The sequence below is a fragment of the Grampus griseus genome, assembly GCF_964374135.1.
Source record: "Grampus griseus genome assembly, chromosome: 5".
NCBI classification, from domain to species: Eukaryota; Metazoa; Chordata; class Mammalia; order Artiodactyla; family Delphinidae; genus Grampus; species Grampus griseus.
In genome coordinates this window covers 109043620-109070936 of record NC_138998.1, presented here as the reverse complement: position 1 = coordinate 109070936, position 27317 = coordinate 109043620, and the positions used below count along the sequence as shown (strand labels likewise).

Below are 27317 nucleotides of genomic sequence, written 5' to 3'. Positions count from 1 at the left end.
AGAAAGGATTCAATGATAATAGCAGATTTCTACTGAATAGATATGTAGTGCCATTTACCTAAAAGAAAGAGATAGTCATCTCCAAGTGTGAATTTAAAGGTCAGAGAAAGGATCTGGGTATAGATACAAATTTTGAAATAAATGAATATATACATGATATTCAAAGCAGCACTACTCAAAAATGTGATCCATGGACCAGAGCTGAGCCACCTACTGTTTATCACTAGTCCACAACAAGAAAAGTACCAAACTGAGGTTAAGAACTTAGAAACTTTTATAGCAATTGTATACAGTAGTTGTATATCTTTTGAATATAACTTAAAAACTAGGCTTTTATTTTGAATGTCTTTTTATAATTTAATTATTCTAATAACTCTTGATGAATTTTATAAAAGTATCAGACCCTGGTAGATAATCAATTGAAAAAAAAAGAAGACCCACCATTTACCGTAAATTGGACAGCACTGATTTAAAGCTATGGTAGTAGAAGCAACCACTTGAGGAGAGAATCCTAAAGAAAAATTCTAACTATGATTATGTATTTGATCCTTGTTGTCCTCATCATCCTTTAGCATCATAAAAATTGTATACCCTGGAATGTAATTCCCAAGATTGCTTTATCATCCATGTCTCCTTATTACCATCAATAATATTTTACTGAGCATACTTCTTGCCAAGCAGTCGTTATATGGATTATCTCATTTCAAAATCTCAATAAAGCTAGTATTATAATCCCTATATTAAAGATTTTAAAAATTGAGTCTAGGGAAGTTAAATAACTTATCCATGTCACATAACTAATAAGTCAGGGAGCTGAAATTCGAACACAGACCAACTGACCCAAGGCTCAGCTTTTAATCACTGCAAATATACATATATTGTCAACTTATCAATCAGCCAGTTTATATGTTTTAAGGAAAATATTTCATGTGAAATCAAAACTTCTGTGTATATAACTTCCAGATCTAGGAATTTTTTTATATCTTGGTTATCAAGTAAGTTCTGTTTACTAACAATTATCACTGGATTACTCTTATTACCTCCAAGGAGGCAATAACTGCTCAAGAACAAAAGATAGGGGCACACCTCCTAAAATCAAATATACTGCCTGGTAAATACTGAGTGAGCTAAGGTCTACTTCATGAGAGTTTGGATCTAAGAATCTAACTTTCTGTAACAGAAAAATAAAGTTTACTCTGCCCATCAACTTAGGCAACACAATAATGTGGTCGCACTGATTCTGCAGCTGACTTGATTTTTATTGAGAGTGTTTTCATTATCAACTTGGGTCTTTTCCATGAGGCTTCACAAACAGATTAAGCCAACATAACCTTGGTTTGTCTTCATTTGAAGACTAATTTATATACTCTACTTCTTTTTTTAGATTTTTTTATTTTTTAAAAATTTTTATTGAATTATAGTTGATTTACAATGTTGTGTATATATTCTACTTCTTTAGAAAAATATTTCTGCCAATTTTATTTTTAACCATAAACTTATATCGAAACATTACATAAATTAGGTATGGCTTTTGCTTAAGTTTCTAAATTTCCTTTCTATAGACCATAATAAATAAGATTACAAATTAACTATTACATATTATAGTATTTATTTAACCCTACACTTTTCCATTTTTTTGGTCTAATTCACACCTGAATTTCATCTTACCTCCAAGAAAATGTGATATTAAATAATATTAACAATGGCTACTACTTACTTCAGTGTTTAGTATCTGACAGACAACATGCTGAACACCTTTAAATACATATTCCCACTAACATTTATCCTTGGAACAACTCTGGCACATAAGTATTTTTTGCCTTATTTTCACATATGAGAAAACTGTGGCTAAGTGAAATTTAAAAACTTCCAATGCAGAGCCAAAATTTAAACCTAATCTCACCTCAAAATCCATGTTCTTAGTTATTATCTGCACTTTCTTCCCTTTGTAAAATGTACAAAACTCCCTTTGTAATGATCACTTCTAGAGAGCAGCTTACTAACATATATTCTCTTGCATTAATTTTCTCCAGTGGATTACAATAAAATCATTTCCTTTTCTGGATTTGTGGACACATAAGTATTAGATGCTGGGTGAAAATTCAGGTGGCAAAACGAATTATTTTCTAATTGAAAGTCTAAATCATGATTCGGTTGTGGTGAATTCCTCACATGTTAATTCTGTTCCACAGACAAAATACCTTTGAGAGACATAAGGAAGGTGCTTTGAAGCAAGCAATACAACTTCTACTGAAACGACCACATGATCACTAGAATATCTGTTAATTTTAACATGGGATATTTTAGCACAATGTGAAGATTACTAGACTGAGTTAATGCCCTTACAAAGAGAAATTCTACCATCTTAGTTAAGCCACTCAAAGTAGCAACAGCACAAGCTCCTTAACTGTAAAGTAGAGATAAAGGCACAAAATTAAACTTAGCTGAAAAATGTGCAAGAATTTGACTAGCAGTGATGCATTTTATGCATTCCAAGCACTACAGAGAAAAACAAGAAATTCTGATTCATATAATAAAAGACTGAGTTTCTTGAAAACATCGGTAAATATGTTTGGGCAACTAATGTGAAAGAAAAAATAAAAGGAAGAAAGAAAAGAAAGAAAGGAGGAAGGAAAGAAAGAAGGGAGGGAAGAAAGGAGGCAGGGAGGGAAAGAAAGGAAGAAAAAAAACTGATGTTCTTGGGTGGAGGTAAGTAGACAGTCAACATAGTCAACAACTTCATGCATTCTTTGGCCTTGCTATTCAAATTTTGGTCCAGCAGCATCACCTGGGAACTTGTTCAAAATGCACATTGAACAAGCCCAGCCTCAGACCCACTGTATCTGCATTTTAACAAGATCCACAGATGATCCAGAGGCAGGATTCTTGGCTATTTGTATTGTTACAGAAAGAAAGCAAAATCTGATAATGACTTTAGGTATCACATCATTTTCAATACCAGACCTTATCTTGTGGCCTTTGGCTAGGGACTGCAGCAATTTCCCTCAATTACAGTTATCTTCTGCCTAGTGTATTTACAGTTCACCACTGAACAACTCAGGGAGGTTAGGGTTGCCCACCCTCTGCACCTGGGAAAGTCAGAATGTGACTTACAGTTGGCTCTCCCTATATGCGGTTTCTCTGTATACAGGGTTCCTTCATGTACTCAACAAACCTCGGATTGCATAGTAATGTAGTATTTATTAGTGAAAAATACCATGTGCAAGTCGACCAGTACAAACCCGTATTCTTCAAGGATCGACTGTACTTAAAATTTAGGTGGTCTCCAACAAGTGACCAGGTAGTTCATGACTTTATGTTTTTGTGGAGGTTTTTTTTCTGTTTTGTTTTTGCTTAAGAACCGACATTACACATGAGTGGACACCAGTTTAAAAAAAAATTCTCCCATTCACAGATGAAACCCTCATGAATTCTCAAATGGCTGATCTTGGATCAGCCTGTAAACACCACCATTTAAATGTATGTAATATATGAGTAAATATATGTAATATATAATACTAAGTTATTATCACCTATCCTCAATATCACTTGACTTCTAATTGGCTGACCAGCCAGAAAATCAATTAAGGGGCACAGAACAGAAATGGAACCAGGGAAAGCAAATGGGGGAAAGAAAACAGGACAAAAGGCTCAGTTACCACAAAAACATGGCTAATAATTAATAAGTGTGTATTTGTCTCTGAAATTACCAGTTAGCTTTTATTAATATAATATAGAAATTGTGTTGTAGGAGCTCTACTCTTCATGATTTCATTCACTCAGGAAACAAACACTTCCTTCTCTAATAGACTAACATACACCAATTCTACTACATTGTACTATGCAGAAACATGGCAAGACAACATAAAGAAATCTAGTATAAGTTATTTGCATCCTTTCATTCTTTATAAGTTAAGTATGCCTGCAGATTTCCAATGACCAGGCAAGATGGAAGATGAAAAGAAATGGCTTAGAGTCTTATCAAAAACATTATTAAAATGAATGCTTAATTGTTGGTATGACAACCACTTGTACCAGTTCAGTCTGGAGTAAGCAATGTATTTATTGTTAGTTCTTGTAAGAAAATCTAAAATGCAGTAAATTCTCTTAAAAACTTTTTTTTTGTTTCTCAGCTCTTACATGAACCTCACATACAACGCTCTTATTTTTCTCCAAAAAAAAAAAAAAAATCATTGGGCTTCCCTGGTGGCGCAGTGGTTGAGAGTCCGCCTGCCGATGCAGGGGACATGGGTTTCTGCCCCGGTCCGGGAAGATCCCACATGCCGCGGAGCGGCTGGGCCCGTGAGCCATGGCCGCTGGGTCTGCGCGTCCGGAGCCTGTGCTCCGCAACGGGAGAGGCCACAACAGTGAGAGGTCCGCGTACGGCAAAAAAAAAAAAAAAAATTATAATTATTTCAACTTGGGTAAATAGTCTATTTTTTCCCATGCTACCCAATGAATGACTTATATCTGTCTATAACCAGGCCTCAGCCTTAATTTCCAGGAACCCTGGAACATTTAATGGCTCCAGTCTTTGGGTAAACTTGTACTATTTCTTTCTTTTTTTTTTTTAACATCTCTATTGGAGTATAATTGCTTTACATAAAGCTAATTCACTTTGTTATACAGCAGAAACTATTTCTTTTTTACCTTTCACAGTACTTAAATTTAATGACCCCCAAAATCCACTACTGCCTAATTTCAATCATGTAGTCCTCATTATTGAAAGTGATTTTACTATTAAATGAACACAAGTCTGATGGCTTCATTAGGAAATCACAATGAGCTTCTACTGTATTGCCTAAGAGTGTTGGAAAACACACACACACACAAACACACAATTTCTTTAAAATATAAAAACTAGTTTTTTCTAGAAGAAACCATCACAAACAGTCAGAGCTAGAAAAAGAGAACCATTAAAGACTGAATGTTTGTGTGCCGCCCAAATTCGTATGTTGAAATCCTAACCCCAGTGTGATGGCATCAGGAGGTGGAGCCTCTGGGATGTGATTAGGTCAGGAGAGTGGAGCCCTCACGAATAGGATTACTTTCCTTATAAGAAGAGCCTGGAGAGAGCTTGCTTCCTCTCTCCCTCTCCTCTCTCTGCCAGGTGCGAATACAAGGAGATGACAGACATCTCCAAACCAGGAAGTGTTCTCACCACTGAATCTGTTAGTGCCTTGATCTTGACCTTTCCAGCCTCCAGAACTGTGAGAAATAAATTTCTGCGGTTTAAACCACCCAATCTATGGTACTCTGTTATAGCAGTCCAAACTGACCAAAGCAGGAATCAACCAGACAAACCTGACTAGTCACTGGATAGAGGTCCAGGCCACCCATTATTCAGCCAAGATATCTCACACACAGACACACACACACAGACATACATACACACAAACACACACAGAAAATGCCAAGTGACTAGGATTCAGTTAGTTAAAAAAAATAGAGCATAAAGTCAACAAAAGTCATACAGCAACCCAATCTGGCTTTTTGTGGCTTATTCACATTGTTACTATTTCCTAGGAGAAAACTGAATCTTAATCAAACAGCAGAGTAAAATAAAATAAAACCACAATGGCATTAATAAATAGAAATTAACGATATATCTATATGAAAAGATTGCCTTGATGCCATAAAATTCAAGTGCCCAAAATTTTAATATTATCATTGTGTTTTCAGCCTGAACTTTGCCTTAGTACAAAAATGATTGCTAATAATGTATAATAATCAGTAGCATTACAAGTTTGAGAAATATTTCGTTCAATAAAATGTTTGATTTTTTTTTTTAAGCCAAAGAAAAAGTATTCAGACCTAGAGTGAATCACGATGTGATAGAGCCTCGGTTGTATTTAAAAGTGTAAATTCTGTTTTAAGCTTTTCCACTACACTTGAGAAAGAGCAACGACAATATTCCCAAATGTCAACACAGATGGAAGTTGAGAGGAACAGCAATGAAATCTAAAATGCAAACCATAACCCAAAAAAGAAGTATTCTTCCTTTCTCATTTTTAACACTATGCTGACTACCTCAAAGAGAGGAAAATTCCCATTTTCTCCCACGTTTGTAAACAGATATCAGCACAATGAATGGGAAAACTTTTATTTCAACTCTGACAACACATGATATAAAAGCCATTTTTATGCACACACAAACGCACACATATATATGATATATACAAATGTATAATACATATTTATAGCATGGCCAGAGTTCTAATTTTATTTTAACCCTAAATCTCTCTCTATATATAATTCTAGAATCTCTTGAAAGCCTTCATAGTATTATAAATGTTTCAAACTCTACCTCAGTGTAAGCCATTATTGGCTAATGATAAGAGAACAATGGCTTTCTCTTGTATACCTCTGTTGACCAGACTTTCCCCATTAAAAACCTAAATCCCTCAAGAGTATTTCCTTTTTACAGAATTCAGAACCAAAAGCAGCTTCAAGAGCCTCAGGTTAGAATGCTGTCTTACCTCAAGCAAAAATCAAGCCTAATTCATGATCATTTGGGAAGGCAATCCAGGTAATTTGTTTCATTCACTGTTAAGATACTACCTTAAAAAGGAATTTGCTGCCTATTAAATGAAACTGAATATCTTTTATTTATCTGTAAAAGTAAAACAATCTCTTATTCTAGCGTGAATACTGTTGTTCAAGAAAATTTTGTGGATGACTTTAAAAGCTCAGGTGGAAAGTTAGAATTCTATTCATTAAGAAAGCGAAGTCTGGCTTACAATCTAGAAAACTAAAACAGATTTGAAACAAAAACAAGGTATGTCATCTCCTTAGTATAAAAATGAAATAATAATTTTGTGAACCACAGTAAAATCAACAAATAGGAGGCACTGGCATCTCAGCATTGCTATGCAGTAAACACACAAAAAAAGACATTCCTAGCACATCCATATAGAATGTTAACAGTGAAGGTGAATGAAGCCAGCAAGGATAGAAATTACTAGTGGCCTGGCTGGAAAAGCATGCTGGGCCTGAGGCAAAAGAAGTTTTTTAAATAGGAGAGTGTTTTGAAATAGAAAGCATGTTAAACAGAATTGCCTGAGGACTGCTAGGAAATGAAAAATTACGCTAGCTGCATTGGGAACAGCAACCTGATAAAAGCACAATGCACAAATTACAATCTTCTTCACAAGTAGTATTAGACACGAGAAAGGTTAAGCTGTATGTGAGAAAGGTTTTGCCCACCACAGGCCACTACATGACAGAAGAATTACTTTCAAACATTTCTAGAGACCCTCCAACAACTATGGTAATAAATATTTCTATATTTCTAATATCACAGAACAAGCTGGACTAGACCCCCAGTCAATATCTATTTGCAAAGCACCCTTTGAGTGCAAACCTCTACTCTAAGCTCTATGGAAAACACTGAAAGACAATAATGTGTTCCATAAATATATTCTTCTCTTCTTAAATTCAAAATCCAGCATCCCAGGGATGCTGGGTGAGTCAGCATGTTCTGAGCAGCTACAGTGTGGAAAACACAAGACTGGAGTGAGAAGGAAAACAGTATTCCACAAGAAGAATCTGACTGACCACTCATGAGGGCAAATACTTTAATAAACAGTAATGTTTTTGCTATTATTATAAGGGTAATTATTAAGTATGCAAAGTGAGTAGGTACAAAATGAATGAAAAGTATAAATGCTGAAGAAACTATCATTTAGAGGAAATTAAAGCAAGTCGTGAAGACAAGGGCATAAAACACAAAACATATATGTGTTCGTGCACACACACACCCACTCACAATATTGTCATTAGTTTGAAGAACAGTCCTTCCAACCCTCCTCCTTTATAAGCAGAGAGCAACTCAGGAATAATGCAAGTCATAATGAGTCACTACACATAAGCAAGATTCTTGGGACAAGGAAATTAGGAACAGCTGTCACTTGGGCTGAGTCAAAGTGAGGTTGGCATATCCCAAAAGGTCTAGGACTATCAGAGCATAGACCAGCCACCTGATCTCAGTTACTTTATCAAGAAAGACTAGATTTACTTTGGCTGACACAGGTTTTTGTTTTGTTTTATGTTTGTCTGTGCTGTTTGTCATGGGACAGAAGTAATGCATTTAGCATATGAAAATATGACACAAATAAGAATCACCTAAACGAATAGGGCAAGGTGGACAAGCCATGCCAAATAATCTGGGGAACGTGGCTACCTAGACACCCCCAGGTTAATTAAGTATGTGGCATATCTCCATATCTACATTTAAGACACCATCCATTTATCTTTTTTCAAGCATAAAAAAAGTCACCAGTCAATAATTTCTTACTCGCTCTCTCAGGCAAAATCAGAATCTCTCCAGGTCTACTTGCTTCTGTTATCATGAACACAGGGCTGACTGTACCTTTCTCCCTCCTTAATCTTCCCCTTCAATGTCTTTATGGGTCATGCCACCTCTTACCATAAAAGCTCCTCTTTGAAATATACAATCTAAGGCTGCACTCTCTAATACGGTAGCCACTGGCCACGTGGTTACTGAGCACTTGAAATATGGCTAGTCCCAAATGAGATGTGCTGTAAATGCAAAATACACATCAGATTCCAAAGACTTAGTATGAAAAACAAATGTAAAATATCTCAGTAATTTTTTAATGCTGAAACAGCAATATTTTGAATACACTGGATTAAATAGTATATATTACAAAAAATAATTTTATCTGTTTCTTTTTACCTTTTTTAATGTGGCAAATAGAAAATTTTTAATTACATATATGGCTCATATTATATTTCTACTGGATAATGATGATCTAGGTGAGACATTTAGTGGGGGGTCAGGTGGAGTCATTCAGTGTTCATTTGCATTTCTGCCACCTTCCTGACTGGGTGATACTCATCAGAATGTCCCCCTGACTCATTCAGGAATAGGTATCCTTAGCTTACGCAGGAACTGCCTCATTGCCTCAAAAAATAGTCCACAATCCCTTCCAAAAGGAGCTTATCTGCTATAAAGAAACATACCGATATGTTATCAAATATGATTTATAAACTATTTTAGAGGGTTCAGTTCTTACACAATGTGGCAATTCTTACACAAGAACATTTTGCAAATGAACCATTTTTGCAAATAAACTTCCACTTAAAAGCAACAAAAAACGTGTCAAATCAAATTATAACTTGTTATGCAGTCACCCCTCAGTATCCACGGGGGATTGGTTCCAGGATTGATGCAGATATTTAAGCCCATGGATGCTCAAGTCCTTTATATAAAATGGCATAGCATGTAATATTTGCATACAACCTACACACATCCTCCTATATACTTTATTTTTTTCTTTGAATTTTATTTTATTTATTTTTTTTATATAGCAGGTTCTTATTAGTTATCTGTTTTATACATATTAGTGTATATATGTCAATCCCAATCTCCCAATTCATCCCACCACCACCCCACATCCTCCCATATACTTTAAATCACCTCTAGATTATTTATAATACCTAATACAATGTAAATGTTATGTAAATACTTGTAAATACAATGTAAATGCTACGTAAATAGTTGCTAGTGCAAGGCAAGTTCAAGTTTTGCTTTCTGGAACTTTCTGGAATTTTTTATTCCCGAATATTTTCGAGCCATGGCTGGTTGAATCCTCATAAGTGGAACCTGAGAATCGGAAGGCCAACTGTAGTTTTAATAAAGATTAATATCTCAGCTATCATATCCTTTGACTCTTTCCAAAAAAGAGTCTCACAGAATTTGTCCACATTCTTCAAGACTCAGTCTTCCCTTTATAAAGAAATAATTTTAAGAATTTAAGGCAATTCAAATGAACTCCTTTGTGCTATATACTCCCCTTCCTTAACAGAATAAGACATGCTTTTATCTGTCTTACAATGAATTTTATGCACAAATATCTACTATAATTGTGTTTACTTGTAATCTCCCCAATTAGAGCTCCCATCGAGTAGGAAGCCTATCTTATATTTGTTCTGCTATCACATAGAAAAATGCCTGAGACAAAGAGGATGTCAAAAATTGGTTTGTTAAATAGCAAATTATGCTGACAGCCTGTAACTCAGATGCCCATGTATACCCTGGAACAACATATGTGGAGAATAATTTTTCCTATGTGATCACCTTCTATATATTATCCTAAAGACCCATATGCAACAGTGAAACTCACAGTGAAGATGTAAGAAAAGTAACTTTGATATTAAAATAAAACCACTTTTATCTAAAATAAGTTAGAAAATCATGTGACCATTAAAAACTTAAATGATATGGTTAACTATACTGGTATATATGGATTATTATTCTTAAAAAATTAGAATATTTACTTATAACTAACTTGGCCCATTACTAACTCAGTTTCTTTGTTTATAGATCTTTATTGGAATATAATTGCTTCACAATACTGTGTTAGGTTCTGTTGTACAACAAAGTGAATCAGCCATATGCATACATATATCCACGTATCCCCTCCCTCTTGAGCCTCCCTCCCACCCTCCCTATCCCACCACACTAGGTCATCTCAAAGCACCAAGGTGATATCCCTATGCTATGCTGCTACTTCCTACTACCTACTTTACAATCGGTGGTGTATATATGTCGATGCTACTCTCACTTTGCCCCAGCTTCCCCCTCCACATCCCCCATGTCCTCAAGTCCATTCTCTATGTCTACGTCTTCATTCCTGCCCTGGCACTAGGTTCATCAGTACCATTTTTTTATTTTTATTTTTTTAGATTCCATATATATGTGTTAGCATATTTGCTTCTCTCTTTCTGACTTACTTTACTCTGTATGACAGATTCTAGGTCCATTCACCTCACTACAAATAACTCAATTTCATTTCTTTTTATGGCTGAGTAACATTCCATTGTACATATGTGCCACATCTGCTTTATCTATTCATCTGTCAATGGATATTTAGGTTGGTTCCATGTTCTGGCTATTGTAAATAGTGCTGCAATGAACATTGGGGTACATGTCTCTTTTTGAATTATGGTTTTCTCAGGGTATATGCCCAGTAGTGGGATTGCTGGGTCATATGGTAGTTCTATTTTTAGTTTTAAAGGAATCTCCATACTGTTCTCCATAGTGGCGGTAACAATTTACATTCCCATCAACAGTGCAAGAGGGTTCCCTTTTCACCACACCCTTTCCAGCACTTATTGTTTCAAGATTTTTTGAAAATGCCCACTCTAACTGGTGTGAGGTGATACCTCCTCATTGTAGTTTTTTTTTTTTTTTTTTTCGGTACGCGGGCCTCTCACTGTTGTGGCCTCTCCCGTTGTGGAGCACAGGCTCCGGAAGCGCAGGCTCAGCGGCCGTGGCTCACGGGCCCAGCCACTCCACGGTATTTGGGATCTTCCCGGACCGGGGCACTAACCCGTGTCCCCTGCATCGGCAGGTGGACTCTCAACCACTGCGCCACCAGGGAAGCCCCTCATTGTAGTTTTGATTTGCATTTCTCTAATAATTAGTGATGCTGAGCATCCTTTCATGTGCCTCTTGCCCATGTGTAAGTCTTCTTTGGAGAGATGTCTATTTAGGTCTTCTGCCCATTTTTTAATTGAATTGTTTTTTCTTATTTTTCTTATTGTTTTTTAACATCTTTATTGGAGTATAACTGCTTTACAATGGTGTGTTAGTTTCTGCTGTATAACAAAGTGAATCAGCTATACATATACATACATCCCCATATCTCCTCCCTCTTGCATCTCCCTCCCACACTTCATATCCCACCCCTCTAGGTGGTCACAAAACACCGAGCTGATCTCCCTGTGCTATGCAGCTGCTTCTCATTAGCTATCTATTTCACATTTGGTAGTGTATATATGTCCATGCCAGTCTCTCACTTCATCCCAGCTCACCCTTCCCACTCCCTGTGTCCTCAAGCCCATTCTCTACGTCTGCATCTTTATTCCTATTCTGCCCCTAGGTTCTTCAGAACCTTTTTTTTTTTTATTCCATATATATGTGTTAGCATATGGTATTTGTTTTGCTCTTTCTGACTTACTTCACTCTGTATGACAGACTCTAGGTCCACCCACCTCACTACAAATAACTCAATTTCATTTCTCTTTATGGCTGAGTAATATTCCATTGTAAATATGTACCACATCTTCTTTATCCATTCATCTGTCGATGGACACTTAGGTTGCTTTCAGGTCCTGGCTATTGTAAATAGAGCTGCAATGAACATTGTAGTACATGACTCTTTTTGAATTATGGTTTTCCCAGGGTATATGCCCAGTAGTGGATTACTGGGTCGTATGGTAGTTATATTTTTAGTTTTTTAAGGAACCAACATACTGTTCTCCATACTGGCTATATCAATTTACATTCCCACCAACAGGGCAAGAGGGTTCCCATTTCTCCACACCCTCTCCAGCATTTAACTGTTTGTAGACTTTTTGATGATGGCCATTCTGATTGGTGTGAGGTGATACCTCATTGTGGTTTTGATTTGCATTTCTCTAATGATTAGTGATGTTGAGCATTCTTTCATGTGTTTGTTGGCAATCTGTACATCTTCTTCGGAGAAATGTCTATTTAGGTCTTCTGCCCATTTTTGGATTGGCTTGTTTGTTTTTTTGATATTGAGCTGCCTGAGCTGCTTGTAAATTTTGGAGATTAATCCTTTGTCAGTTGCTTCATTTGTAAATATTTTCTCCCATTCTGAGCGTTGTCTTTTCACCTTGTTTATGGTTTCCTTTGCTGTGCAAAAGATTTTAAGTTGCATTAGGTCCCATTTGTTTATTTTTGTTTTTATTTCCATTTCTCTAGGAGGTGGGTCAAAAAGGATATTGCTGTGATTTATGTCATAGAGTGTTCTGCCTATGTTTTCCTCTAAGAGTTTTATAGTGTCTGGCCTTACATTTAGGTCTTTAATTCATTTTGAGTTTATTTTTGTGTATGGTATTAGGGAGTGTTCTAATTTCATTCTTTTACATGTAGCTGTTCAGTTTTCCCAGCACCACTTATTGAACAGGCTGTCTTTCCTCTCTTGTATGTTCTTGCCTCCTTTGTCATAAATTACGTGACCATATGCGTGTGGGTTTATCTCTGGGCTTTCTATACTGTACCACTGATCTATATTTCCGCTTTTGTGCCAGTACCATACTGTCTTGATTGCTGTAGCTTTGTAGTATAGTTTGAAATCAGGGAGTCTGATTCTTCCAGCTCCATTTTTCTTTTTCAAGATTGCTTTGGCTGTTTGGGGTCTTTTGTGTTTCCATACGAATTGTAAAATTTTTTGTTCTAATTCTGTGAAGAATGCCACTGGTAGTTTGATAGGGATTGCATTGAATCTGTAGATTGATTTGGGTAGTATAGTCATTTTCACAATATTGATTCTTCCAATCCAAGAACATGGTGTATTTCTCCATCTGTTTATGTCATCTTTGATTTCTTTCATCAGTGTTTATAGTTTTCTGAGTACAAGTCTTTAACCTCCTTAGGTAGGTTTATCCTTAGGTTTTTTTTTTTGTTTTTATTGTGTTTTTTTTTTTTGCGGTATGCGGGCCTCTCACTGCTGTGGCCTCTCCCGTTGCGGAGCGCAGCCTCAGCAGCCATGGCTTATGGGCCCAGCCGCTCCATGGCATGTGGGATCTTCCTGGACCGGGGCACGAACCCATGTCCCCTGCATCAGCAGGCAGACTCTCAACCACTGTGCCACCAGGGAAGCCCCCTAGGTATTTTATTCTCTATGTTCCGATGGTAAATGGGAGTGTTTCCTTAATTTCTCTTTCTGATTTCTCATTGTTACCATATAGGAATGCCAGAGAGTACAAAATTAATGCACTAACTCAGTTTTGAACTGAAGTTGGGATGATGCCATGCCTTGCTCCTCAAAACATCATCTGGGAAACAGCAGCATCAGCATCACCTGGGAGCTTCTTAAAAATGCAGAATCTCAGACCCAATGCACGTAAAATGATATTTACATAAATTGTAATAAAAATTGTTATTGTGATGATGATGATGATTTATTATCAGTAGAGTTGTCAGAAGTCTCTTTTGGATGTTTAGTACCTCCGACCCATCATAGCTAGTAATCACTGAAGAATGAACAAGTCCTCAAAAGTTCCACTTTACTTTTCTGTTTAAAGTGGGTAAATTTTCCAAATTTTGCCAAATACATGTACTAACAACTTTCATCTCATAACATCTAACCACTTGTTTGGAAATTGATATGCTCGGATTTCTAATTATTAATAGCACAATGAATCCTGACAAACATCAAAGTAAATATTAAGACTGAAATAAAACCAAAGGCTAATTTCAGTTAGATAAAAAGCAACTAATCTTGGGAAATATTAGCATTACCTTTGTTAAGATTTAACAAACTCACTTCTACAAATGAGAGTATAACATGAAAAGTTTTTGGAGATTTACCTGTCATTTAAGTCAAGTAAACAGACACACTGAATGAATAAAATATTATTTTTCAAAGCAATATTTTTAATAATGTAGAACTGAAGAATATATGATACTAACAAATGAGTAGGTTCTAAGTAGAAGACATGAAATAAGGAAAACCTTGGAAAGTCAAATTAAAGTTACAAATTCAATCTGTATAGATTAATATCTATATATGTTTAGAATACAAATCAATAAAATAATGCTATAACATGATAAAAATATATAAATTACAAACCAGAAAAACTCTTAAGTAACTACTTGAAAATAAGTTATTGTATCTTTCACAAATATTTTTCTCCAGCTTCCTGAAGTTTGAGAGGCTGCTTTATGATAATAACCAAAAGTTAAAATCAGATCTTAGAAATAAGAAAACTGACAGGTTAATTAGTTCCCACTGCTTTCAATAATCTATAGTATACATAAAAATTGTCATTGTTCATATATTTCAGTGAGACCTGACTAAAGGCTTATTTTTTATTTTGATCAGGTGGCTCCCCAATATAAGTCTGTCATAGTTTATGATCTTTAAAAAAAAATCAAATATCCTTAGACAATAAAAAAAACCCTTCAACTTAAACCTTAAGCAAAAATTAACTCAAAATGGATGATAGACGTATATGTAAAATGTAAAACAATAAAACTTCGAGGAGAAAACATTAGAGGAAATCTTCAGATCCTAGAGCTAGACAAAGAGCTCTTATACATGACAACAAAAGTATAAACTATACACCAAAAAAAATCAATAAATTTCATCAAAATTTAAAACATTTGTTCTATGAAAGACCCTGTTAAGAAGATGAAAAGGCAAGCTACAGACTAGGATAAAATATTTGCAAAACAAATATCTGACAGAATGGGGCTTCCCTGGTGGTGCAGTGGTTAAGAATCCACCTGCCAATGAAGGGGACACAGGTTCAGCCCTGCTCCAGGAAGATCCCACATGCTCCAGAGCAACTAAGCCCATGCACCACAACTACTGAGCCTGAGCTCTAGAGCCCGTGAGCCACAGCTACTGAGCCCGTGTGCCACAACTACTGAAACCTGCATGCCTAGAGCCTGTGCTCCACAACAAGAGAAGCCACCACAATGAGAAACCTGCACACCACAACGAAGAGTAGCCCCCGCTCGCCGCAACCAGAGAAAAGCCTACACGCAGCAACGAAGACCCAACACGGCTAAAAAAGACAAAATAAAATAAAATTAATTAATTAATTTCAAAATATATCTGACAAAGGACTTGTATCTAGAGTATGTAAAGAAATCTCAAAACTCAAAGGTAAAAAAAAGAAAAATCAATCCAGTTAGAAAATGGACAAAAGACATGAACTGAACATTTCACCAAAGAGGATATAAAGATGTCAAATAACACTGTAAAAGACTTTCAACATAATTAGCTATAAGAAAAATGCAAATTAAAACCACATTGGCTTATCACTACACACTTACTATAACAGCTAACACTTTAAGAAATGTATTACCAAATGCTGGGAAGGATGCAGATAAGATAGATCCCTCATACATTTGGGAATGCAAAATGGTACAGATACCATGAAAAACTGTTTAGCAATTTCATACAAAACTAAACACACATTTGTCATAGGACCCCAAAATTACACTTCTAGGAACTTCTCCCAAAGAAATAACACCTATATATAATAAACATAGCTTCACTGCAATATTTTTAATAGCCAAAAACTGGAAACAATCCAAATGTCCTTCAACAGGTGAATGGATAAACTGTGGCACATCCATTCAATGGAATAGTATTCAGTAACAAAAAGGAATGAACTATTGATATATGCAATTTGAATAGATCTCAAAGGCATATACTGAGTGAAAAAAAAAAAAAAGCCAATCCATGCTGGAGAGGGTGTAGAGAAAAGGGAACCCTCCTATACTGTTGGCGGGAATGTAAACTGGTACAGCCATTATGGAGAACAGTACGCAGATTCCTTAAAAAACTAAAAATAGAGCTACTATATGATCCAGCAATCCCACTCCTGGGCATATAACCAGAGAAAACCATAATTTGAAAAGACACATGCACCCCAATGTTCACTGCAGCACTATTTACAATAGCCAGGACATGGAAGCAACCTAAATGTCCATCAACAAAGGAATGGATAAAGAACATGTGGTACATATATACAGTGGAATATTACTCAGCCATAAAAAAGAATGAAATAATGCCATTTGCAGCAACATGGATGGACCTAGAGATTATCATACTAAGTGAAGTCAGAAAGAGAAAGACAAATATCATATGATATCACTTCTATGTGGAATCTTAAAAAAGGGTACACATGAACTTATCTACAAAACAGCAATAGAGTGACAGATGTAGAAAATAAACTTATGGTTACCGGGTTGGGGGGGGCAGGTTGTGTGTGGTAAGGGGGAGAGGGATAAATTGGGAGATTGGGATTGACACAAACACACTACTATGTATAAAATAGGTAACTAGTAAGGACCTACTGTATAGCACATGGAACTCAGTACTCTGCAATGGTCTATATGGGGAAGAATCTAAAACAGAGTGGATATATGTATATGTATAACAGATTCACTTTGCTGTACACCTGAAACTAACACAACATTGTAAATCAACTATACCCCAATAAATTTTTTTTAAAAGCCAATCTTCAAAGATTACATATTCGCTGATTTAATTTATATAACATTCAAAAAATGAAAAAATATTATAGAAATGTAAAACAGATCAGTAATTCCCAGAGTTTAGGGATAGAGGGAGTGGGAATAGTATAAGTATAAAGGAATTCAGAATTCCTTTGTGGTGATGGAATGGTTCTGTATCTTCACTGTAGTGGCAGTTACATTAATATATACTTGTGATAAAACTGCAAAGAAGTGCAAGGAAAGACTGTTGAAAACTGAATAAGGTCTGCAGAGTGTATCAATGTCAATTTCCTGGTTTTGAAACTGCCCTACAGTTAAGCAAGATATTACCACTGGGGCAAGCTTGGCTAATAGTACAGGGGCCTTCTCTGTACTATTTTTGCAACTTCCTGTAGTTTATAATTATTTCAAAATAATTTTTTAAATCTAGTCTAACACAATTTGCAATTCTCTAAATTCACTATATTTTTTAATGTCCTCTAAAGGTACCTTAAATCTGCTACAACCAAACTTCAGTTTTGATAACACTCTTGTTTCTCTGTATTTCCTGCTTATGTGTTGAATTTGTGAGTAGAGGTTTCCCTAATACCGCATGGATAGCAGATAGTTTTCAGTAAAAGGCATTTTAGGGAACTGAACAAAAAGAGATCCATTCGCTTCACTACGCTGCTGTGCTTCACTAGCAAGCACAACTTGCACAACCAAAAGAGCACTGCCAACTGAAATGGTCAAGGGGATGGAAGATTCCCACATGGAAACAAAAAAATGCACAAATAAGCAAACAAAAATATGAGAGATTGTTAATGCTGAAAAATGAGAACTGGAGGGGGAAAAAATGCTTGGAAATGATGAATATGAATTTTTTTGTGAATCTCTAGAATCCTGGAATAATCACCAATCCTCTTGAGAAAAGATTGTAAAACAGTGAAAAAGCAATGGTAACTCACACATTAGTTACTCATGTCCTCCAAACAGTAGCCTAAAATATCATTTTAGGTCATGGATAATAGACCTATAACCTCTTAGGAAAAAAAGAAACTAATATGACCCCACACACATTATTGACCTATTCTGACATCAAAGAGGAATCATTGTGCTGTCTTTACAGTCAAAAGAGGAAAAAAAGAGGAATCCCATTCTTCCACAAATTGTTCTTTGGTCTACTGTCAAAGATGAAATACTGGGCTCCTCTGTGATGATAAAAATCTTATATTGATATGGTAAGTCTGTAGCAGGTATGTTCTGAAGAACAAAGCTTACACATCTTAATCTTTTAAAAGAATAAAAAAGTATAATGTGAAAGCCCATAAACTTGCATGTAGTTAGGTAACAAAAGACAATTCATGTTTTAAAGACTGAGCATCAACTGTCATCCTTATTTTAGTTCTTTTCTTCTTTCTAACCCCACAAATACAATATTCTCCAAATAACTTAAAAATAAAGCAGATCTTTTTTTTTTTTTTTCTTTTGCGGTACGCGGGCCTCTCACTGTTGTGGCCTCTCCCGTTGTGGAGCACAGGCTCCGGACGCGCAGGCTCAGCGGCCATGGCTCACGGGCCTATCCGCTCCGTGGCACGTGGGATCTTCCCGGACCGGGGCACGAACCCGTGTCCCCTGCATCGGCAGGCCGACTCTCAACCACTGCGCCACCAGGGAAGCCCAGCAGATCATTTTTGAATGAGCCCAAGAGAACATGAAAAAGATTAGTAGTAACTGAAAAACTCATTTCCTCTCAAAACTTCCTATTTTTAAGAGTAAAATATCTATGAAATTAAAAAGAGAAGACAGAGGTGCTCCCCAAATCGTTGGGCCAGGGGCCTGAAGCGAAACCAGACAGGCTCATTTTGGACTAGAGCAAGCAAAAGTGTCTGTATTTGTCCCAAGAAAAGAATCCAGAGAAATACAGAAATCCAGAAATACAAGGTAGAGCAGAGTGAAAGCCACGCCCCAGAGTTTGGTGATACTGAGGGATGTGGCTGAAGACTTCTCTCAGAAGTGGAAATGCCTGGATTCTGCTCTGAAAGATTTGTACACAGCTATGATATTGGGGAACTACAGCATGGTATCACTGGGACTTTTTATCTTTAGCCAGACATTGTCGCCTCATTGGAGCAAAGGAAAGAGCCCAGGCAAACTGTGACAGATGAGACAAAAAGGCATTTCTCAGGAAGATACGCGTACAACTGAAAGCCTTGATTATGCAGGCTCACTTTCAGCTAAGGATAGCCATGCCATGGGACAGCTCTGATGAAAAATTTGTAAACTGAAAGAATGAGATGGAGTTTACAAGTAAACTAATTTATGCTTGGCTAAAATGGACATAGTGAGTTAGCTTGTACTCCTACTAGGAAGACAGATATGGGCCCTAGATATGCCCAGCCATCTTCTAAACGTTAGAATCAAGACCATATGTTAAGGATAGTAGAACCAAAAGATAAATGATGAGTCAATGCTAAGGCCCAAACCACTTACCCCCACTTTGTGAGAAATACAAACCTCTATTTCCATAACTCACAGTTTGCGGGATTTTCCGTTCTTTGAGGGTATGTTCGGTTTCTGTTACGTACACCTAAACGCGTAACTGATTTTGTTTTGTTTTGTTTTGTTTTTGCTGTACGCGGGCCTCTCACTGTTGTGGCCTCTCCCGCTGCGGAGCACAGGCTCCGGACGCGCAGGCCCAGCGGCCACGGCTCACGGGCCCAGCCGCTCCGCGGCATGCGGGATCCTCCTGGACCGGGGCACGAACCTGCGTCCCCTGCATCAGCAGGCAGACTCTCAACCACTGCGCCACCAGGGAAGCCCTGATTATCACATTTTAGATTACAGACCTAGAGCACATACCCAGAAACTGTTTAATTGTAATTTATCCTTCAATGGATCTACTAAAATACACATGAGTATTCCATTCCTTTGTTTTATGTGTCTCATTGCAAATTCAGACATACTGAAAAGAACTGAAATCATCAAATAAAAAAAGAGAGGATAAAAAAGACAAGGCAAGACATGGGATTTAAATTTTTTTTCTTATTAATAGACCATAAGTTCAGACTCCACTAGATAATTCTTTCATTTGTAAACTTCTAAGCTGCTATTATGTATTTTTCTTCTTATTTTCAAAGTCATTCCTGCTATTAGTAAACTCGGTATGACCATTCCTCCAAGCATCCAGAGTTCAGGAGGAAGAAAATCCCTGCAGCTGTTTGATGTCCAAGAACATGAACACTTAGCAGTCAGATGAAAGAAGAGAAAAGACAGAAACGGAAGATCAAGAGAAGAGTGATTTGGGGTTTCTGCAGGGTAGCATTTACCTCTCTCAATAAAGGGAGCTTTGTGCTCATTACGTCCCAGAATTCATCTTGCCTTCAGCTTGTAGTAAACTGGCAACTGCCTTATCATTTCCTGCCCAAATTAAAGATCAAAATTTAAACATATTCTTTTCTTTCTCCACTAGATTATGATTAAAATTACCACCTCCTCACCTCATTCACACAAATGCACTACTAGGAAAGAGAAGGAACCCCTTAAAGTAAAGATGCTGTTAAGCAGCAAAATGAAGAGTTGTGGGGAATTTCCGGTCAGGTTATTTATCTGATAGTTGATTTCAGGATACAGGATTAAAGAAGCGATATCTTTACATATATTCCTCATCCTCAAGAAACCCCTATAAGGTGGGTTCAATCCATATTTTTCAAAAAAAGAAACTGAGGTTCACAGAGGTTGACTAAGTTGCCCTCAAATTCGAAGCTGTTTAGCATTTACAACACCTAAAATTCAAGCTTCATCTTGCTCTTGTGCTTTGCAACATGGACACTCAGCCATATGTTTATTTTTTTTTTCCATTTCACATGTGAAGAAGCTAAACTTAGGATCTCAGCTATTATCTTTTAAACATCAAAAATCGATCAGGTAAGTCACCATAACTTAATGTCAATTGTATAATAAATTAATGAATGTAGATTGTATAACAACGTGTGTTTAATGTGGAATTTTGCCTTCTGTTGATGTACTAGGTTCTTGCTACCCTAAACACAAAACAGAACAGGGGCTGCTCTTGGATCTTGAGCACAAAAAAAAAAAAAGACCTGGATTCTAAACAGTAGTGAGTATCTACTGATGAGTGGACATCACTACATGAAGAGAATCTACTCTTCTGTAAAACAGTAAAGTTACTTTAGAATGAAAGGTAGCTGAGAGCAGCAGTTCTCTCCACTGAAAACCCTTTCATATTTTCCTTTAATATCTATAAATGTATAATTGAAGTTTTACACATGCTTTTAAATAGCAGCAGCATGATATGCTTATCAATCTAAAACGATAGCACATTTCACAGGGTCTGTGCTATCATCTCACTGACTAACTAGGGCCAGCCTGGTGGGAGCTGATCTGAATCCTCTAAGAAGTTACCACACACAGTCATTTCTCAGGAGATGGTGCAGCAGGCACCAGAGCCTAAACTAAACCAAATGCTCCATGGAGTCATTTTAAGGCAGTTTGAAAATGAGAAGAGGTCACAGCCTCTTGCCCATCACTGTAAAGAATTCAGGAGTGACTCTGGAGTTAGTACAGACCTCAGCTGCAAGGTGCAAAGGAATCTGCTACTAGTACAGAAGAGCAGGCCAGGTATGACTTATAATTTTTGGATTCTTCTTTGCCTTCTAGAATCATTGACATTTGACTTTCTCCAGAGCCTACAACTTGGCCAGGCACTGAGAGAAAAGTGCACCATTCAACTACAATATAAAATTTCTGCACCACGAGAATCAGTTTTTGGTGTGGTTGCTATTACATGAAATCTAAACATTCTAATTCTGATTAGATACCAGTGTAAAAGCTATTTTCATTTCTAACAAAATAGAGATGTGCACTGTAATTGTGATACTTAACACACTTGAGCTCACAAAAACCTGTCTTCCTATTCTTGAGCATGCAATTTGACCTGAGGCTCTCTTCAAACTGAATATTCCTTCAGTGATTAAACCCTTAGTCTCTGTGGAATATGGAAATATCTAATTAATAACAAATTTCTTTATTTTCTCTGGTTATTTTTAGCTTTTTCCTTGAACATACACTCCCCTACCCGAGACTGCCACACATAACTCCTGACAACTACTGCTTCTTCTCCTTCTGTCCATCCTAGTATTCCTAACATTTTTAGCTTAAGGTGAGCTTACCTGAGACTTACTGGTGTAGAAAAGAGAAAAACAAAAGTCAAAAGACATTCATTCAGTCATCTATTCATTCAAACACTGTACCGTTTCCTGTAGGCCAGGTACAGTTTTACAGACTGAGAATATAACAGTGAGCAAACAACACAGACAATGTGCCTACCCCTAGGAGCAAATAACCTAGTGGGAGATACAAAAGAGCAGAAAGACAACTACATGATTATTGATGATCACCCTTACAATACAGGTTTTCAAGGTGGTGGGTAAGAGGTGCAAAGAAGGTGTGAGGATGGGAAGAAGTCAGGGAAGGCATTTAATATATCTCTAGGCTGTGTCCTGAAGTACGTACAGGCACTAACAAGACAGAAGCAAAGTATGCATCAAGCAGAAGAAATAACATGTACAAAAGCCATAGCTGGACCCATGGCTAGACCAAAACAGGTGGCATCCAAGACTGGATAATATTCTGGCACACTTCAAATTGATCTTTAAACATTTGGTAAAGATCTATCTTATGGGGTAGAGAAAAATTATTTTCTATTAATAAAAATTAAATATAGAAATGGGTTCCCTTTTTAATTCATTTCTACTAAGCCAAAAGCATCATTCTTCTGGTAAAGATCAGAAAATGTTTCTAGTTCTTGACCTCTCCTGCCTTTTACTCAGTGATCCTTCTAGACTCCTTACTTCTCACAAGCCTACACAAAATAAAAAATGAAAATCTTCAATATTTAAGAAAGGACTACATGTGTAAAATAGGTATCATGTTTCCAATTTATTCTAGTGATATTTTAGTGCCCCTTATAGAATAGCCCCCAGACATCCTAGCTACCTCTTTACACTTAGCCTCCTTCTGATTAGGTGGTACAGAGTGAGAAGGACGATCCAAAGATGAGGCTAAAAAGGTAGACAGGAACCAGATAATACAGAGTTTTGTAGGTCACAAGAAAGAGACTACACTGTACCTTAAAAGCCATGGAATTGTTGAGAAGATTTGAAAAGGGAGAACTGTGAGGCTGTTTTTATAAACCAGGCTAGAGATGCTAGCAACTTGAGTAGTAGAAGAGCAGTAGGAATACAGTGTGGCATATACTTGAAAAGTAGTTAGGAGCTACTACTGACTAGACTTAGAGATAAAAAGAAGGGGAGAGGAGTAATTAAGGATAAGTCTTAAGTTTTAGGCTTGAGTAGTTGGTAGAGGAGGATAACACACACTGAGATAAGGTATAAAAGGACAATCAGGCTTGGGATGAAAAACCCTAAGTTCAGTTTTATACACATTGAGTTTTATACTTACAGTACATCAAAATGCAGATATTTATAAATAAGACCAGGAGACTAAGACCAGGGGAGATTTAGGGTGAAGATAGATGTGGGCAGCCTCAGTACATAGATGGAATTCATGGGATGGATGAGAATACTTAGGGAAAGTATGTGTATAAAACAGAAATACATAAAGGAACCTAGGGAAGAGCCCTGAGAATTTCTTATACTAATGGTCTGAAAGAGGCTGAGGAGAAACCACCAGAGATAATGGAAGAAAAGCAAGAGTACACATCATGGCTTCAAGGATCTAATAAGTGGTCCAAAATGTCCAATGCTAGAAGTAAAGAGAAAGAAAGAGGTATTCACTAAATTACCAAGAAGTCATTTTTTGTGAATTTGCTGAAACAATTTTATTAAAGAAAGATTAATCCCAGCTGCAGCAAGCCATGTGAACAACTCATCACAACCGAATCTCGGATTCTTCATCTGTAAAACAGGAAAAACAAAAATACCCACCCTTTCTACCTTGTAGTTTTGTTATTAGGGTTAAATTAAATACTATAACATATGTAAAAGTTACTATATAAACAGAGGGTATAGACAAGTGTTACTGTAACTGTGTTGTTCATCCTCCTGTTCACAAATGTCAGTTTTCTCTTCCACCCACGTGGTTGATAAGTCACATTTGACTTACACTGGCCAATATGTGTATCAGCATAAGTGGCTGATTGCTAGGCAAAAGCTGTAAGAAATAGTGCCTAGTTCAAAATGTTCTCTGTTCCTTGCCCCTGCCACTGTAGAAGCATGTTTCAAAATGATGACTTCATCAGCCTAGATCCTTGAATGACTGCCATGAGGAGAGCCTGACTCATGCTGACATGTAGCATGGGGACAAATAATGTTTTTTTAAAAACACTACGATGTTGGAATTATGATACAGCAACTAATTGCAGCACAAATAACAGGTGAAAAAAGCAGGAAAGTCAAGAGGAAAATCCTATCTTAGGAGGTAATCAATGAGACATCACAGGGCCTGTCACCCACGCTAATGTCTAATTTTTATTTTACGGCACAGAGTAATTCACTAACCCTCACGCTTGATTCAACATTCCTACAGTTACAGAAAAGGTAAACAAGAACAAAGGTACATAATGGAATTTCTAATGAAGACACAGTGTTTGGGAAAGAATAAGACAGTCCATCAATGAGAAACCGCCTCCCCTATCACCATTATACTGTTGTTATTTGTACCCTAAATTTTCTTCACTCCTTAGTAAGCATACTTTGCATCTACGTTTGACTGGTTGTATATTTGTGTTAGGCCAAAGACACACTGCCTAAGTGGGTTATTAGAAATGAATGGAAAATAGGAAAAGTAATCAGGACCACACTTAAGGAAGGAGAAATTCTTTTATTCTTCAAATGCTAACAGTAAAAGTTACTGCTGCCAAACGCCAAATTACTATTTGATATGCCTAAAGGGAACATGTGTGCTGGAAAATGGCAATTACTCAGAACCAAGGCCAGAAGTAGAATCCAGGTCAGAGTGAGGCACAAGGACCCACTGGATCAGCCTTTTCATCAAGAACACTGGAGTGCTCCCACTTCTTTATTCTGGCCTTTGTCCCTCTCATTAGTTCTGACAAACCATGAAAGAGGATCAAAACTGCTTCAATCCCAACGGAGCTGAAGTGAATTACATGAAAGAAACACTTAACAAGGGAGGTTTGTCTACTTGTAATCATTTTTTTAAAACAGAGAGGGGAGAAACGGAGACAAAACACTTCCACAACTCTGCTTTTAGAAATGTCTTACGTGTCATTTTACAAAGCATCCAAGTAAATTAGTGTCATCAAAAAAGTCGGATCACCATCTTTTGCTCTAAAATTTTTTACTATTTCTAAATCAAATCCAATCCTGAACAATGAAGATTATACACTAAATTTCTTTGAAAGCACATATTGTAAACACTGAAGGCAATTTCACAAGGCTGCTCCCCAAATGACTTACATAAAGGCCCAACATCTGATTAACTTAGCAACAGCTCAAGGTGACTCCTTTGAGGACCCATGCATTAGGATATACAAGCTCTGGAATGAAGTGTTGTATTCAACTTTGTGTCCCTTACTTTTTGTTCCTAAAGGACCCTTAATAAACAGTTGCTGAATTGAGTACAGGTAATAAGTGACAATGCCAGGTCATGAACCTAAGACTTTTATTTTCCCAAACTCCAAATCAACCATGTTTCATTACCCCCAATGCTGCTTCTTGCCAAGTAACTACTAGAAGTTTTCTATTACTTGAAACTGTGACTAGGTATTCTGTTGCCATGGTAATTTTCAAGTGGCTCTGCTAAAAGGGCAGAAACCATTAAATCACAATGTGCTTATCTCACAAATATAACTACTATAACTAGCATAACAACTATTTTAGTCTTAAAAATTATACCTTTTAAGTTCAGCTGACTACTGCAATTATTATCCTAGCAACTTCAGCATGATAGGAGACAAGCTAAAAGTAAAGCATACTAAGTGGGCCTCTAGAAGTCTGGCTTTCCTCGCCTTTCTCCAGCTTCAGGATGGCAATGCCAAACACGGGTTAGTACTCGTCAATGATGGCCCAAGGGGTAAAAAACAAAGACCAAGATAAGCTTAATCTTCTCTGAGGGAGAATATTAACAAGGAAAGAAAAGCTGCCTGAAAGAATCTTATATAAAATAACAGTATTTGCTATAAAATAAGCGAGAAGGCTTTAAAAACGCAATTACACAGGCGAGGTGTTATGCACCCGCTAATTCACAAGACCACTCTGGTCCGTGGAACGGTCAGAAAACCTGCAGTGCAGTTGCCTAACTCCGCACCAGCACCTGAGGAAACGGGTGCTGGCAGCCAAAGCACACACCCAGTGGCGCAAAACTGCCGATTCGAAGGGAGGGGAAAGGGATGAGGAAAGTTTATTCAGCGCTTCTGCCTCTAGTCCATCGGCAAGAGTTGTCAACCCACAAGTCCGGAAGCCATTCAACCCAATTACCGGACTCAAGTCGTCGCCCAAGCCCGGAAGTTGCTACCACCAACGTGGGGGGCGGGGACGGCGGGGGTGGAGCCGGCGAGGGGCGGGGCCCGCACGTCCGAGAGCCAACAGGCGTTCCCAGCCGCAAGCTCGCGGCTGGAAGGCGGGCTGCTGGGTTCTGTGGAGGAGGTGGGGGTGGGCAGTGGGGTGTGGGGCGGGGTGAGTCGGGGGACAGTACCAAGGTGGGGCTGTACCTGCGCTGGAAGTCCGGAGCGAAGGGCTTCAGGTACGGGTCTATTTCTAGAAGTCGGGCTAGTTCGGGCACGTCCGCTAAGGCAGCGGCCAGCGCCTCCTCAGAGCATTCGGACCGAGCCTCCGGAGCCGGGTGACCCGCCGCAGCCGCCATCTTCCGCCGCAGCCCCAGTAGCCGAGGCCCGAGAGGGTCGAGTGGAGGGGGAGCGGGAGCTCTAGCCGGGAGAACGCCCAGGCGAGCCTAGGCAAGCCGCAGGAGGGCCAGTCCCTTTATAGCCGGAGAGGACGGCCGCCTGTCCCACTTCTCCCCCCGCCGGCAGGGAGGAGCAGGACCCGGAGTGATCCCCGGACGCACGTCCCGAGAGGGGAGGAGGCGCCAGGCCTCTCCGCCTACTCACGCGGCTCGCACTGGGAGGCCGCGGAGACCTGCCCCTTCCTCCCCCTGCGTCTCTGCCCCGGTGCCCAGGACACCCCAGGAGGCGGTCCTGAGCGGACCTCGCTCAGCCTTGACCACTCTTACCCTGCCCCATTCTTGGCTGCGGAGAACCGCCGTGCCACTCCCCAACCCCCCCAGTTTTTCTTTCTTTGAACAA

At 38.0% G+C, this 27317-nt stretch overlaps 1 protein-coding gene across 1 annotated transcript in view; it reads right to left on the bottom strand.

Moving 5' to 3' along the window:
- GBE1 (1,4-alpha-glucan branching enzyme 1) overlaps positions 1-27094 on the bottom strand; it is a 292466-nt gene extending 265372 nt beyond the window's left edge. Inside the window, exon 1 of the mRNA XM_082654189.1 lies at positions 26727-27094. Within this exon, the coding sequence (XP_082510315.1) occupies positions 26727-26878 (152 nt within the window). The 5' untranslated portion in view covers positions 26879-27094. The remainder of the gene's footprint in view (positions 1-26726) is intronic.
- Between the last annotated feature and the right edge of the window lie 223 nt (positions 27095-27317).